This window comes from Zeus faber (genome assembly GCF_960531495.2).
Source record: "Zeus faber genome assembly, chromosome: 9".
Classification (NCBI taxonomy): domain Eukaryota; kingdom Metazoa; phylum Chordata; class Actinopteri; order Zeiformes; family Zeidae; genus Zeus; species Zeus faber.
Genome location: NC_137197.1, coordinates 4,261,985 through 4,278,321, shown reverse-complemented (window position 1 = coordinate 4,278,321; position 16,337 = coordinate 4,261,985). Strand labels below are relative to the sequence as shown.

The window sequence follows — 16,337 nt, the reverse complement described above, 5'->3', positions numbered from 1 at the left end:
TCCGTTTCTTTCTTCCATTTCAAACTCTGACTAAAGGGTGATGCCTGCGCGTGCACGAGGCGTTATCCTGCAGGTCAAGCTGCCCTGCTCAGGGGACAGGGCAGCGCAGGGTGTTTGGTGTTTTCTCCCAGGAAGGGAGAAGCATTTATACTTCACTTATTTATTACACATCATCCTTCATTACTCAGCAAACGCAACGTCAATTTGAAATATGCATGGTATATAGTTTATATATTATACATAATTAGTATTACAAATATTTCTTGTAATACTATTTTTATTTTTTATATATTTAAATGGACTGTCCTCCTCTTAAATTTGACCTTGATGTCATCCCACTTCAGCATTAATCCTCTGTTTGTTTTTCACGCCGACCTTCCTCCAAACCATGTGTTGGTTAGTAAATCTAAGTCTGAGATCATGAGTAACTCAGGGGACTTTGAACAATTGTAAGTCGCTTTGGATAAAAGTGTCTACTAAATGACTAAATGACTAAATGACTAAATGTAAATGTAACTCACTATGGTTAATTATCCATTTATCAAGTTAAGAGCAAACTACCTGGAAACTAGTCTCACTAGCGCCCTCCTGTGGTCAAACAAGCCACACACACAGCTACTAGGTTAGAAAAGTGGGATTAGTACAAAGAGCTTTAAATCTGCTTGGGGGGTAAAGGTACGGCCCCTCTAAGGTGTTAATATGTATACACAGTGTTAAGCATATTAAAATATGACACCAGTCTCTTTTCGAAAAGGCTTTTCTCCCTGGACCCAAATCGAAACTGTCTCCTACCACGAGCTCCTCCATGCAGACTGAAATTCAACCCCGTCCATGTTTCAGGGTTTTGTGGGTTTCTGTATTTTTGTGATTTCCGGGTCATTGCTTCGGCCTCAGCTGGTGTCCTGGGCCCCGGCGGCCCCGCCCAGCTGCCTGATGAGCCTGGCCAGGGCGTCCATGTTGTCCGTCTGGTTCTCCAGGAGCTCGAAGCGTAAACTGGAGATGTCCTGCTTGATCTCCCTCAGCTCTCCTGCAGAACATCGATATGAATATCAATATGAATATAGACTCTCTGTGTCAAAACAAGACAAAGAGTTTATATATGTATATATATATAAGTCTATGAGTCTGCTATTTAAAGGGCAACTTGCAGGTTGGCATACTCAATGAATTAGTTTGGGGAACTGATGTCACAAACAGATTTAAGAATTATTTTCTTCTTTTTTTTTTTTACATAGAATGACAGCTGGGCTCATTTTTGTAATGCGATCAGCCACGCCCACCTCAAAATCTGACGTGACATAACAGGAGGGAGGAGGAACAGAGCGAGCGCTTACAGCAAACAGTAAGCACCTCCACGCACCTTCGTTCCCCTCCTCGTTGTCCCGGTCCGTCTGGGCCTTCACGATGTACCTCTTGATGAGGCGGTTCATTATTTTCTGTTTGACAAATGAATGATAAAGATATAAACTGTAGGTTTATTTTTTCCTACACTTTATTCTTCCCTTTAGGGGGAAATGATGTCTCTGCATTTGACCCATCGTAGCATCCTGTGTATCTGGCGGTAGTGGGCGGCACGGGGGCCTCGGCAGGAGGGTCTAACACCGACCTGCGGGTCTTTATTTCGGCCCCAGATTGACGCATTTGACAAAAAAGTCCATTGATGCATAACTAGGGAGAAGAACCTCCTCTGGAAGGAAGTCAAAGTTTGAATTCCCAGGTTTGAGACGGAAATGCAATGGGAAGGGAGGAGGAGGGGGAGGAAGAGGAGGAGGAGGAAGAGGAGGGAGGAGTAGGAGGAAGAAGAGGAGGAGGAGGAGGAGGAGGATGATGATGATGATGATGAAGAGAAGGAGGGCGATAGGATTTTAATTTGATTCATTTAGTGAGTCAGAGACAGATAGACAGACAGACAGACAGACAGACAGACACATACTTTTGGTGTAACTGTCCTTTAACCCTTTAACCGCTGCTTTAAATTCCTCAAACTAAAATCGCAAATAATTGAAAAAATCCAATTGTTTATGTTTTCCTTTTATTATTATTCAAACTTAATTCAACCAGGCGAACCCCAGAAGGGAGACCTGGCCAGTAATTGCATTTTTGGTTTGGTTTGTTGTTATTTGATCTACTTATTCTAGAAGTCACTACAGAAAGAAGTGTTAAAGTTCTAAAATCGATCTAAACGACATTTTCCTTTGTTTATAAATTAGAAACAGTCTTAACCTGATGTTGGGTCGAACCAGACGACGCTCCAACGCTCCCTTCGTCCTGCTGCCGCAACTAGGATCAGAAGGAGGAAAAAATGGCAAAAAGAAATGAAACCAAAAATAAAACAGAGAAAACTTCCCAAAAATCACCTCTGGGCACAAGATCTAGACCCGCAGCTTTAAAATGAGACAGCAGAGGGCGACACAACCCAAACCCTCAGATAAGATAAAGATAACATGGGATGAGATGAGATAAGGCTTTTTAAATCAGGAAAAAACAATCACATACTACAAGTCAGATACTACAAGTCAGATACTACAAGTCAGATCATTATTCTTTGTGCGTATCGTACTTTGGCTTGAATTTAAACAGAACCAATCAGAACGTTGCATTTTGAAAGCCATAGAAGGTCAGCGCGGCAAAAGTTAATCACAGCAATTCTCTGTTTCATTCCCACAATCAATTCATGGGATTTGGTAAATGTCAAGCTGAACATACAACTCGCTGTTGTTCTCTAAATAACAATGTCTCCAGTTTTCTCTGACATATTTTGTGACTTGGAACCCAAAGATGCAGTTCATCAGGCGGCCACCAGGGGGAGGATCCGACTGTCGGATGTGTATATGGATTTGGTGTGAAGCGAACTTAAGAACGAGTGTTTCTGAGGTTCGACCTTGTTGAGCTCTTGGTCGTCCTGGGGACAGTCCCTGCGTCCCTCGCTATGCTGCAGACTGCAGAGCGGGTTCCGGGACCCCAGGACCCCCAGGGCCCCCAAGACCCCCTGCACGGCGGAGCTGATGGACTTTGGGCTGGGGACCAGGTTGAAGGGCACGGGCAGCGTCCCGCCGTGCTCAAAGTACGAGAACCAGAGTTTGGAGCGTGCAAACTTCCACTCCACGTCGGCGTCGTCCTGGAAACAACAGTTCATTTGGGATGTTATTTGTTTTATTCATTGTGTGTGATTTTTTACAGATTAAGCAGCGAAAATGCACATGGAAGAAGTGGTGAAACACAGAGAAAAACAGGAGAGTACCAGTCCTCCATTCAACATTCTACCCTTGTTTTGCGGCGTCTGATCGCAATGATCCACGTGGCAAAGAAAATCAGGCCAATGGGCACCGGACTGAAAAATAAAAGTTAAAAGGCAGTGCCCCGATCTGCTCTGCGGCGCAATCAATAATTAAGTATACCTGTCAACATTGGGATTTGAAAAGAAGGGTGTTATACACAGGGAGACCCGCCGGGGGGTACACGTAACGCACAACAGGGATTTTGTGATCAGATGCGTAACGCGGAGACCAGTGCATCTTACCGCAAAATCCCCACTTTTCAATGATTTAGGGACAGGATGTACCGAAGAGCTGCCGGGAAACTATCCCACAGCAACCCAACGGCAGTCACCTCGGAAATGAAAAAAGCGCTGCAGAGGATAACGCCGTGCTTTAACTGGCAAGGCATCTGGGCCGACGTGGGCAAGAGGTGCGCCGTCTTCTCCGATCGTCTGGCTGGTGAAGCCGCCGGCCACATCCAAGGCACCGTTGAGGTTCCTCCCCTTGGTGAAGGTCCCATTTGAAAGGCGTCAACCTCATTGGGCCATTAGACCGCAGTGCACGTATCCATCGCTTTGTGTTGGTCCTGGTGGACTCCGCAACCCGATACCCCGAAGCAGTGCCGTTGCGTGATATATCCTGCAAAAAGTGTGGTGCAAGTGCTGTTTCAGAACCTCAGGTCGGGATTGTGAAAGAAATCCTGACCGTCCAGGGCACAGCTTTATGTCACGTACACGTCGGGAACTTTACGAGTCGCTGGGCGTCTGCTCAATTTGGACCGGCGTGCACCACCCCCAGAGCGACGGCCTGGTGGAGCGGTTCAATAAGGCGCTGAAGAACATGGTTCGTGAGTTTGGGCGCAACGATAGCTGTAATTGGAATAAATGATGGGACCCTCTGTTGTTTGCTGTACTGGAGGTTCCCCAGGCCTCCACGCGATTCTCTCCCCTTGAACTCCTCTTCGGTAGGAGACCCCGGGGATACTAGACCTTATTAAGCAAAACTGGGAGGAAGTAGCACCAGTAAGAATGAAATTCACCATGTTCTGGAATGTTCTTCTATGACCTGCGTGCAAAACTCCAAACGCTGGGTCGATCACGGAAGAATTCGCTCCAGGCCCAGGAACGACAGTGGCAGTTGTATGACAGAGGGGCGCGACTGAAACAGTTTTCACAGGGAGACAGGGTGCTGGTTTTACTCCCAACGTCCAGTTCTTACAACTAGAATTTAGAACCCTTGGTGGTCATGCGGCAAGTCGGGGAGGTGGATTATGAGGTCGAGTGAAGTGACAGGCGAGGGGCGACTCGGGTGGATCACCTTAACCTCTTAAAGGCGTGGAGGGAGAGGCGTCCGTCTCTCTGGCCACCTTGGTGATCGGGAGAGATGAGTTGGGCCCGGAAGTTCCAACAGCTACCAATGAGACCCCGGCCCTTTCAAATGACCATGTCTTGCCAGGCCTGTGGCTGCCTTACAGCAACGGCTCGCTGAGGTGTTCTCTCCCCTGCCAGGCCTTCTATCATACACCACCACATGGAGACAACCCTGGGGGTGGACGCACTCGGCTGTACTGACTGCCAGAGCACAAACGCAAAATTGCGCAGGCAGAATTGAAGGTCATGCTGGAAATGGAGGTACTAGCGGAGTCAACTAGTGACTGGTGTAGCCCCATCGTGCTAGTTAACAAACCCGATGGGTCGGCCTGGTTTTGTGTAGAATACCGGAAGGTGAACGAGGTGTCGAACTCCACTTCGCAGCGGTCGTACAAATTCCTTGCACTTCCGTTCGGGTTTGTTCGGGGCCCCAGTCGCTTTCCCGGGACTCATGGACCGGGTTCTGCGCCCGCATGCGGCATACGCCAGCGCCTACTTAGACGACGTAATCATTCATGCAGAATGTGGGGGCAGTACTCGATTCCATGAGGCAGGGGAACCCTAAGAAGTGTGCGATAACGGAGCGGTACCCCAAATACCGTATATGGGGTACCGCTTGGGTGGGGGGCTGGTGCGGCCCCAAGTCGATAAAACTAAAGCACCAGACCGAAGCCGAAAAAGGAGGTAAAGCGTTTCTTGGGGCTGGCCGGTGACTACCGGAGGTTCATCCCAGACTTCTCGGAGTTGACCACCCCTCGAACCGATTTAACTCGAAAGAGCGCGTCAGGGCCAGTCCTGTGGACGGAGCAGTGTCAGCGGTCGTCTGAGAGGATTAAGATGGCCCTCTGTGGGGGGCCCGTATTGCATACACCTGACTTGACTCTCCCTTTTTGTCTCCAGGCCGATGCATCACACAGAGGGCTGCAGGCGGTGTTGTCCAAGCAGATGGAGGGGGTCGACCGCCCAGTCCTCTGCATAAACAGGAGACTTGCGGACCGGGAGATGAAATACAGCACCGTGTAGAAAGGGTGTAGAAAAGGTGCCTGGCCATCAAGTGGGCGGTTGACACCCTCTGGTACTACCTCGTGGGGCCCCTTTACCCTCTGATCGGACCACACCCCGCTGCAGTGGCTCCTCCCGCATGAATCTGCGGTACCGTTGGTACCTGGCTCTTCAGTCTTTTAAGTTGAAGGTGATCCACAGGGCGGGGCGCAGATGGTGCTAGCCCACTTCTTTTCCCGCCCGGGGGGGGGGGGGTTGTTGGCAAGACAGCTCCCCGGCCTAAGTCAGGCGGTAGCAAGCGTGCTACAGTGACATTAATTTTAAACAAAATGTGTTAAAAAACAAGAAAAAAAAAAAACAATGTGAGTTTCACATTGTTTTTCGAAAAGGAGATTTGATTTGTGTTCCTTGTCTGAAAGCTTTGCCCCGTCGGACTGCACTGAAACACAGAGTGTGAAGAAGCTGCAGCAGGGCGGTACGTTTCCTAACAGGAAAGCCCTCAGCAAGGTTTGTTAGGAACCGCTATAGATGAGGGAACCAACATTGAAATAAGACCAGTTGGGTGTTCCTCTAAATTTGACACAGAGGATTTGAGTGGAGACACACAGTACCTCTATTTCCTGGAAGGAGCTGTTGAACATGGCGATGAGCATGTTGAGCAGCACGATCACCATGATGATGTTATAGACGCCGTACAGCACGTAGCCTGTGTTCTCAATGAACTTGTGGTTGGTGTCGATGACCACGGACTTCACTTCGGACAAACCAAATATGGCCCAAAACAATGTCTTGAAGCTCTCTTCAACCCTGGAGCAAAGAGCAACAAGAAATGGAAATTAAGTTTTGCTGAACCTGTTTCTCAGTTATTACATCAAACAGGGTTAAAGTTCAGGGACATAGTCGGAGACAAATATCTTAATTCAAGCCATATACATTGGAAAGCATCAGAACTGGACTCATTGAATGAGTCTTAAATCTGTTAAAGTCTATATTTTCAACATTTTCTGAACGTCAGATTCACATTTTAAAGTGGTAATCCGTAACATTTTTTTAGTTAAGAAAAATCTCATATTTTATACTTTGTTCAGTTGGCACTTGATAGGAAACAGCCATTCAATGTACAGTATTAGTTTGAGTACTGCATGTGCTCCTCTGCTGTTTCCTATTGTTGGTGGCGGGGTCCGCCACACGCACAATAAATTAAAAGCAGGGGAAAGCAGCGTAGCTAGTGTGGTCAGAAAACTGTGGATATGGACAAAAAAGGACCAGAACTATCCGCACCACCTCAAGGGATTTATTCATGGAGTTACTCTTTTCATCAGTGTGTATAATGGTTAAGTATAACATAAATTGTAATAATGATAATAAAAAAAAAATATATATATATATTATATAATTTATAATATAATGTAATAAATACATAAATAAATATAAATCTAGAACGTTGTGCGTGGCGCTCACGTGGTGAAGGCGTCGTTGTGCTTGGCCCCGAGGTAGTACGAGTACAGGTTGAACATCCCGATCATGAAGGCCACGAACACCGTGATGAAGATCACCATGAACTTGAAGATGTCTTTGACGGTTCTTCCCAGGGAGATCTGCAGCGGCCCGAAGCTCTCGTTGGCCGGGAGGATGTAGGCGATGCGGGAGAAGCTCAGCACCACCGCCACGGCGTACAGACCCTCCGAAATCAGCTGCGGGTCCGACGGCATCCATCGCATCCGAGCTGGAGGACGTGAGTCGGACGTTCACGCGGTTTGAGCGGCTGTCGGGCCCGGAGCTTAACTTTATTTGGCCAAGCCAAACATTTACGCATCGAAAGACGTGGAACTCCAAGGGGTCAAACAATGACAGTCTTCAGCTTCAACACCCGGAGTTCAAAGAGGCATCTTGCCGAGAACCGAAACTCTGTTGGTGCCTCGGAGACTTCCATCAAAATGCAGCTATTTGAGCGTCGGCCGTAGATACATTGAGCTCATAGAATAGTTTTGTTTGATCAGTCTTTATTGAAGAGTGATTTGCTGCTCTGGCTGGAGCCTCCTCGGGAAAAGTCCCAAGAGGGGGGCGTGTTGCGTTCTAAAAATGGGCGTGGCTTCATAGTCCCGGCCCGCTCGTTGCAGGGCGGTTAATGGGGATTGGGCCGTCATCATCATTATTAATATTTTTTAGTTGATGATGCCGAGGGCAGCTCAAAGTACTAATCTACGTCAGAAGCCGTCCCCGCGCGCTGTGTGCTGGTTCCAACCAGTAGGTGGCGCTGGCGGAGCCACACTTACTGTCCGTGATGCCGATGCTTAGAGAAGTCATGTTTCAGTTTACAGCGGAAAAAAACATGTTTTATTGCGGAGTGCCACTTTAGGTATCAGTAACCAGGAGTAACTGCACGTAATCGTAACATAAAATATGACTTAAGTGTTGGGTTGGAAAGAATGTGAAGAGAACAGTGCTGAGCTCTAAACGACCTTCTTGGATTGACCTCTGGCACTTTGCTGGAGACTGAAACGTGTAAAGCGTATTTTTCAAATGACGATTTCATCTGGAGATTCAATCTTTAGTCTCAATGGGGACGTTTCCACCAAATATATACACTAAGTTTAAACAACCAAAATAAATAAACCAAGTGAGGGATTTTATACTCCCTGCCCCCCCAACCCTGTTTCTGCTGTCTGTTACCTCAAGGTCAACACTGTTGGCGAGAAGTACATTATAATACTCACATCACATCATAATAATAATAATAATAATAATAATAATAATATATTGCGGAGAGGGACACACAAGCTTTCAGAATAAAGTGCACTTGTCGTGTGTTTTCATTTGCACCACTTTAAATCATTATTTGAGTAAAAGGGTTGACAGAATTCCATCTCTGGCACTCTGCATTTCCGGATGGGTCAGGATGTCCTCTACACTGCGGCACGACAACAAGTCCAGTCAATATGACTTGAAACAGTGAACGTGAAGAGGGTAAGAGGATAAGAGGGGCGGGCGGCGGGGCTGTCAACTCACCCAGCTGGAAGTACTGCACCTCGGAGGGCAGGGTGACGTTGGCCAGGTCCACGTAGCGCTGGTCCACGTAGCGCTGGGCCGAGCAGGCGTGCCAGAAGGCCATGACCCGCGCCGTGAAGGACGTGACGAAGACCGCCAGGATCCCAAAGTCCAGGAGGTTCCACGGCTCGGACACGTACTCCCGAATGTCCTGCGACCAAATGTGCCTGCACTCTGCACAGATCTTTCCTGCAAGAAGGAAGACAGGCATACACAGGAATAAGTAATGGATACTAATTATATATATATATAAAAACAGTATATATTCTCATTTGACAAGGGATATGGGAGACCCAGGACCCCCTCCGCCAGGATAATTGTCTCCCATATCCCTTGTCACATTACATTGGATTAATTTTTGTATTGCTATCAGTGAACCTATTATGCAGCGATAAATTATTTCCTTTTATCTGGAGGCGTCACTGACATTGACCTAACGGAGAGAAAGTCAAGGACGCTCTGATTTATCCAGTATACGTAATGATCCCAGAACGTGGGTCGTTTCCTGGCGTGACGGAGGCTTTTCCTGCTCCGTCCTTGAGTCCAGATGCATGTGTGTGTGTGTGTGTGTGTGGGAACCTCAATTAGATCTCAGCAATATATATATATATATATATATATATACATATATATATATATATATATATACATATATATACACACACACACACACACACACACACACACACACACACACACACACACACACACACACACAGACTGAGAATTTAAAACAAAGGCCCAACGCCAGGAATGTGACATGGGAGACAAAGAGGCAGGAGGAGGTGAAGCAGGCAGAACAGTGGATGTGCATGCCTGTCCCTGCGCTGTTCCAAGCATGTCAATAAGAAGCCCACCTGGGCTATGAGTATTACGTAAGAGATGACGCAATATGAAGCAGCGGCCGTTTTAAGGAGAACATATATAACATATATCAATTATTATAGCTCAAAATATAATGCAATGTATTGAAATATAAAGCAAAATATAGGTGGAAAACCCCACTTATTTAGCAATACGGGCCAATATATTGACATGAATTGCAATTTATTTTCAATAATATACATTATAACAAAGTATAATATCGTGCATTATATTTTTTTATTAGAAGAATAGTGCTTCATTGGCACAAATAATGAAAACCTTGTATGAAATGATATTAGATCAGCAGAAATATATACACACGGAACATATATTTCTGTTGAAGTGTGCTGTGTCCATGTACTTTCAGATGAGGGAACGTCTACGATGTTATTTTTAAAGTAAACGCTCGAGAAGAGGAGTGCGCCATCTAGCTGAACGGCATCGCGGGTGCAGGCCACTCCTCCCTGTGCTTGTGCTGGACCCCAGAACCTTCAGCCCCCATCACCCCGTCTTGACCTCCTCATATCTACTGGCTGCACACGTTCACGCTCATGACCTATGACCCAGGAGATGATGAGGATCTCCATCCAGGTGAAGGGCGTGGTCTTCATGCGGAACAGCTGCGACGGGTGGTCGTGGGTCGTCATGTTGGGCAGCAGCGTCGTCCCCTCGAAGCGGTCGGCGGCGTTCATCACCAGGAGGCAAAGGAAGATCATCAGCGAAGCGGCGTGGGCCACGAACTTCAGGAAGGGTCCACGCATGACCTTACCGAGCTGCGGGAGACAGGAGGACGTGAGCCCAGAGTGACTGCGCTTTCCAAAGGATTCATAGCAGTAGCGGCTACAAGGGGAGAAGGTTCCCGTCAAAACCCCGACGCCTGCTCTTGTTGGAAGAACTGCCACGGCGGGGGGGGGGGGGGGGCCTGCTGTCTACCACAGCAGACAACCGCGGACCCTGTTGCCGTTTATGTCCGGGTCCCCCCACAAATCAGACCAATCGTGTTGCTGAGGGCGGGGCTCTGCGAGCACGCGTCACATGCAGTGAGTCCAAACTGGAAAGACCTTGACTAGCGAAACCAGAACTACAACACGGCGATGGAAACGTGGTGTGGTGTACCGTGGAGTGCCAGGGACTAAAAAAAAAAACCTTTTATTTGAAAGGAGCGCTGGATCCCTGCGGCGAAACCCCGCGGCTGATAAGGGAACACTAACTCCACCGGCGCCAATAAATGTAATGTTTTCCCGGAGCCGGCGGGAAGACGAAACACAACCCCCCCCCCCCTGCAGAAATACACTTATTAAAATCCTTTTCTCTTTGGTACGATATCCCTGCAACACTCCCGAAACCGGGTGGGGCTCAAAACTTAAGTCGGCCCCCTTCCAATCTCTGCTTTCCGGCGCAAACTCAGGAGGGGCTTCCTCCCAGAAGTCCTTTCAGAAGAGGTCTGCTGGGATCCCAGATCAACGGTTGGGATACACCGAAAGACTTTGAAGAGGCTTCTTAAAACCCCGGCAACAGAGAGCATCAGACATTTAAAGGCTTTATTTCAATCCCGGGGGGGGCACACACAGGAGGAGTTAGGGTTTAGCAGGACAGCAGGACTCCGGGGTCTCGGGATTCTAGCTCACACTGTAGGAGTCGAGATCAAATTAAACCAAAGTGATGTTCTCACAGAGGTAAAGACGAGACGTGTCTGGACTGAGCTCGGGAGCTGCCGACCGCGTGACGGGAGCGTGATCTCAACGACCCTTAGGGCAGGAGGCTTCCTGGTGACAGGATCTTTAAAATCCTGTCCAAAGTCCTTTGGTGTAAACCGGGCGCAAAGTCTCCGGGCGTCCTCACCTTACTGGAGGGAGCGATCCAGTACATGAAGGCCAGCACCGGCAGGCCCACCGCCACACCCAGCACCAGCAGGACCTTCACGGCCGTGTTCTGCTGCCGAAGTCCGGACAGGTTCTCGTACCAGATGGAGAGCAGCTGCTGCTGGCAGTTTGGATGAGCCACAAACTGGTCGGTGGAGGTGGACGCGTGACAAACAAGAGGAGCGGGATTACAGGAAGCACATCAGTCCTCACAACGTCAGTATTGTTACTGTTTGCTCAGCGTCTTACCTTCTTCACCTCGTACTTGATGGCGAGCTTCAGCCTGATGAGGCCTTGCCTCGTGAAGGGTCCGGAGTTCTCGCACGCCTCTGTGTCCCCGCTCAGGATGGCCTCCACCTCTTCTGTGTTGCGACACAAGTCCAGGAGACCCACCACAAAGTCCTTACACTGCATGGACAGCTTCTTGTAATCGTTCTGTCACAACACAGAGCGGAGAAGGGGGAGCGTGAGGTGTGCCAGGCCGACCCGTTTGCAGGAGCAGAAGAACCTTGTTTGTCCGAACCCGACGGGAACTAAGTGGTTTGGGAAAGCTGAACGTTCGAATGAGCAAAGCATGCACACAAATATGTCATTTAATCAATGTAAAAAAACACATTTCTGCAAAGATGGAATCGATGAGAACACTGAAACATGAATTTCAGACACAGCATTTGAAGGTTCTATTGAGCTGTGAAAACACTTTCTCAAATTCATGGGGAACTCACCCTCACCCTGACCGACACGGGTTACTTCCCATTTATAAAGCTCTTTTTGAGGCATTGCAGCCTGCCTCCATCTCTCCCTCGTTTTCATGGTTTTGTTCGGTTGACCAGTGGTCTACTGTATTGACTTTTGCGATAATGGAGTTCATTGATTGGTCATTGATTGGTCATTGATTGGTCATTGATTGGTCATTGATTGGTCATTGATTGGTCATTGATTGTTCACTGATTCCAACAGATCCCAGGAGATCTGTAACACTCGGTCCTTTCATGCACTCTGCTCTTTATGGGGTCTGGAAAACCAGAGCGTGCATCCCAAAACATCCCACTACAGCTCATCCAGCCACTGCTTTTGTGTTTTGGAGATTTAGGAAAAAGGATGTTTTGGTTGCAGCCATATTGACATAAAGATAAACACAACATACAGAAACATGGAGTTGTACAGGGTTTCCAATAATGGATCGATCACATAGTGAAGTCAATCAATGCATCCAGAGGAAGTACGTACAAGTACATTATTGTCAAAAGGTCACACGCCGCACGCACGCACACAGTTTAAATGTATTAATCAATGTATACTCCAGTTTCAGGGATGCCTCTGGGGGCAGTTCTTTGTGCTTTTGAACGCAGAGTCCACGTTTGTTCCATTAACACCTCATAAACACCTCCCACCTTAAACTCCTTCTCGATGTTGGCCAGCACGGCCAGCTCGTTGCTCAGCTCCAGAGCCGCCATGACGGGGTCCTCGTTGGCGAGGGACAGGTAGGCCGGACTGGCCAGGCCCTGGTAGGCGTTGATGCGAGACTGCGAGTGGCTGAAGGAGTCGTGGTTCTGCAGGTCGCTGCAGGCGCCGCACTGGCAGAAGTAGTCGTGGGGTCGCTCTATCCGGGCTCCCCTCATCAGGAGAATGTGCACCATCTCGTACTGCTGGCAGTGGGCGGCCAGGACGATTGGGGTGACGTCATGAGAGAAGCGAGTTCCGTCCTCGTCGTAGGCAAAGAACTCATCGTGCGTCTCGGCTTGGCCGTGGATGTCGGTCAGCCTGCCGCCGTCCCCGAAGGCCGGGTGGCTCAGGATGGCCTCCACGATGCGGATGTAGCCTTTGCTGATGGCCAACAGCAGAGCGTCTCCCACCCTCGCCAGGTTCTTCTTCCTCAGCAGCAGCTTGGTCACCTCCAGATGCTCGTTGGCGACGGCCAGCTGCAGCGCGTTCTGTCCCATGTAGTTCACACAGTTGACGTCGAGCTCCGGCAGCTCCTCCAGCATCCGTCTCACTTGGGGAATGTTGCCGTACTCTGCGGCGTCCAGGAAGGCCTCCTCCGTCATGGAGCGGCTGTAGGAGCGCACGCAGAACATGGAGCCGGGTCCCCGTAAGGCCTGCCGCCGGAGCTTCGCCGTGGCCTGGTCCTGCATGGCATCGGCCCGCGGTGCACCTGGTGGACAAAGGAGATGTTCTGTGCATAGAATTTTTAAGACGCTTATCGAGATGAAGGTTCTTCTCAATCTCTGTTTGAAAATGTCACCAAATCACCTCCACTGGACTTCAGTGTGAAGGTGAAACAGACAATAGGGACCTATGTGGAAATGGACAGCTGGTCTGGGGGAAATTACATTTCTGTGCGTGTTCATGTGTGTGTGTGTGTGTGTGTGTTTGTGTGTGTGTGTGTGTGTGTGCGTGTGCATGTGTGACACCACCCACGGCCTTGTCATCTGCTGTCCCTCATATTAAGACCCACCATTGTCTTTCCTTTTCTTTTTTTTCCTCAACCTCTGATGTTTTGTCGCGCTTTCAAATTTAATCTTTCAGGTTGAAACATTTGCAAAACACATTTTCTGTAAATGACAAAACCGGGCGCGGTGCCCGTGTTGTACAACAGCGACTGCATTTAGATGTGATCAAATCAAGAGAAGGAAACGTACTTTGCTATTAACGGTGATTACATTTGTACCACAGGAGTTAATGCTGTTTCTTCTGCTTCGGTGGTGATGATGATGATGATGATGATGATGATGATGATGATGATGATGATGATGATGATGATAATGAATGTTCATCTGCCTCCATCAATCCTTATTTGAGTTCATTCGATTTTGCACGAACAACCAGATGAAAAACTGTTGAAGAAGCAGCGTACAAATAATTATTTTAAGGGGAATACTCAAACATCAACCTTAAACATCGGTCAGTCCGTGTGAACTGAACGTTACAGAACAAAATGGATTTACAAAGAGTTGCTGCTAGTTGCTGCTTTAGGAAAGAAGATGGTGGACAATGAGATGAAATGCAAGTGGTTTAGTCTGACATTTAAAAAAAAAAATAAGACCCCATAATTCTGACTTTTAAATAAAAAACATCTTTCCCACTGGACTTCACCTCCCTGGGTCCGTGAGACTGCCAAGAGGATCTCAAACTGTGGTGACACTATATAAGGTGACACAGGATCAGATGGTGGAGTGACCAAAAAAATGGATAAGAAAATCACAGTACGATCATTGATTAGTGGATGAATTCAGGTTTCATTCAGGTTAAATTTAAAACGTTTTGGGGGTTTTTTTCCACTGTGTGTTGGTTATAGTCACAAGCCCAGATATGTTACCATCACCAGGGTGAGGTGTGAGGACAGGGCTGACATATTTTTTATTTCAGTGGAAATAAATTATGCTGTTTTGATGCATAAACAGTAAAACTACACGCAATTTGGGAAAGTTTTTATTTTTTATTTCAGCTTTGTGGTCCTATTGTTGCAGAGATCTTGACACAAAAACGAATAATAATAATGATAATTATAATAAAATACAAGTTATCGTACTATTGTTGTTATTATTAATGTATTAATTGACACGTTTTAATTGTAAGGGGTGTGGATTTCTAAATATTTCTGAAGACAAACACATTTCTGAAGGGAAACTCACAAAAAAAAAGGGGGGGGGGGTGAAAGGGACAAGGTGATGCTGAAGCGACGCCAACACACATCATTTTTTAAATAATCAATGAAGGGCAACATGTACATTCCACAGAAGGACAGTTCGGGCACTTTGAATTGCCTTGTTGAAATGTGCTTTATAAATAAACTTGCCAAACCCCAAAATTTGTCCAACATGTCCCAGGTCTACTCACCTCCAGGATGCTCCATCTCACCAGTCCTGCAGCCTCCGGGTCCTGTTGCCTCTGCCCGCTGGACGGAGCAGCATCCTCTGCTGTAGCCCGTGCATGGTGCTCTGCAGCCCGGAAACCGCTCCCCGCAGCCTGGACCTCGCACCCCGCAACGCGCAGTCCGGAGCACGCACCCCGCAACGTGCAGTCCGTTCCCCCTCTCCCCGCAGTCCCGACCCCGCACCGCGCAGCCCGTTCCCCGCTCCCGGCACCCGGCACCCCGCAGCCAGCGGCCCGGACCCCACTCCCCGCAGTCCCCGCTCCCGGCAGTCCGGACCCCGCTCCCCGCAGTCCCCGCTCCCGGCAGTCCGGACCCCGCTCCCCGGACCCCGCACTCCGGACCCCGCAGTCCGGACCCCGCACCGCGCAACCCGCAGCCCGCTGCCCGCTCCCCGGACCCCGCACTCCGGACCCCGCAGTCCGGACCCCGCACCGCGCAACCCGCAGCCCGCTGCCCGCTCCCCGGCGGGACCCCCTGGATGCCGGCTGGGTTGTGCAGGTAAAGTCCTTCAAACCTGCGGTGCTCCTCGAGGTGTGCGGGTGTCTTGCGGTCCCCGGTCACGCGTCACCGTCCAGGCTGCGCTGCCTGCAGACAATCAGGCGGAAAGGAGATTTCCCTCAATCCTCTTAGAGCGGAGCAGCCTCCATTTAGCTTTTCATCCCCGATTACTGAACCAAGACCAAAATGAGTCTGTGGAATTATAATCAGCACGTGGTGGTGTTATTATGGGCTTTTTGCTTTTTCTCATTTCCTAATTTGAAACGTGCTGTTGCGTGAACGTGCCGTCGCCCTCTGCTGGACGCACCGCGCAGGCGCAGCTCCTGATGGTCGCCAAGGAAGCGCGTCCTTGGCAACCATCACGAAGGACCAGACGCAGTCACAGCAGAAAACAGTGACAGAAAATGCAACTTAAAACATACGTTTTAATTCGTTAAATTACGACTATTCTTACTACTTCTACTACTAATATTATTATCATTACCGTCGTTAATACTGCTGTTGATACTGTTGTTGTTATTATTATTATTATAGATACTATTATGATAGCAAAACTACA

At 48.5% G+C, this 16,337-nt stretch overlaps 1 protein-coding gene across 1 annotated transcript; it reads right to left on the bottom strand.

Moving 5' to 3' along the window:
- Positions 1 to 890: 890 nt before the first annotated feature.
- Positions 891 to 13,538, bottom strand: trpc6b (transient receptor potential cation channel, subfamily C, member 6b; the record flags this gene model as incomplete). The annotated part of the gene is made up of 10 exons (XM_080007321.1): positions 891 to 1,027; positions 1,361 to 1,436; positions 2,882 to 3,118; positions 6,241 to 6,436; positions 7,091 to 7,355; positions 8,639 to 8,866; positions 10,098 to 10,314; positions 11,384 to 11,548; positions 11,653 to 11,838; positions 12,798 to 13,538. 10 exons carry the CDS (start codon positions 13,536 to 13,538, stop codon positions 891 to 893), a joined length of 2,448 nt encoding a protein of 815 aa, XP_079863447.1.
- Positions 13,539 to 16,337: the final 2,799 nt, after the last annotated feature.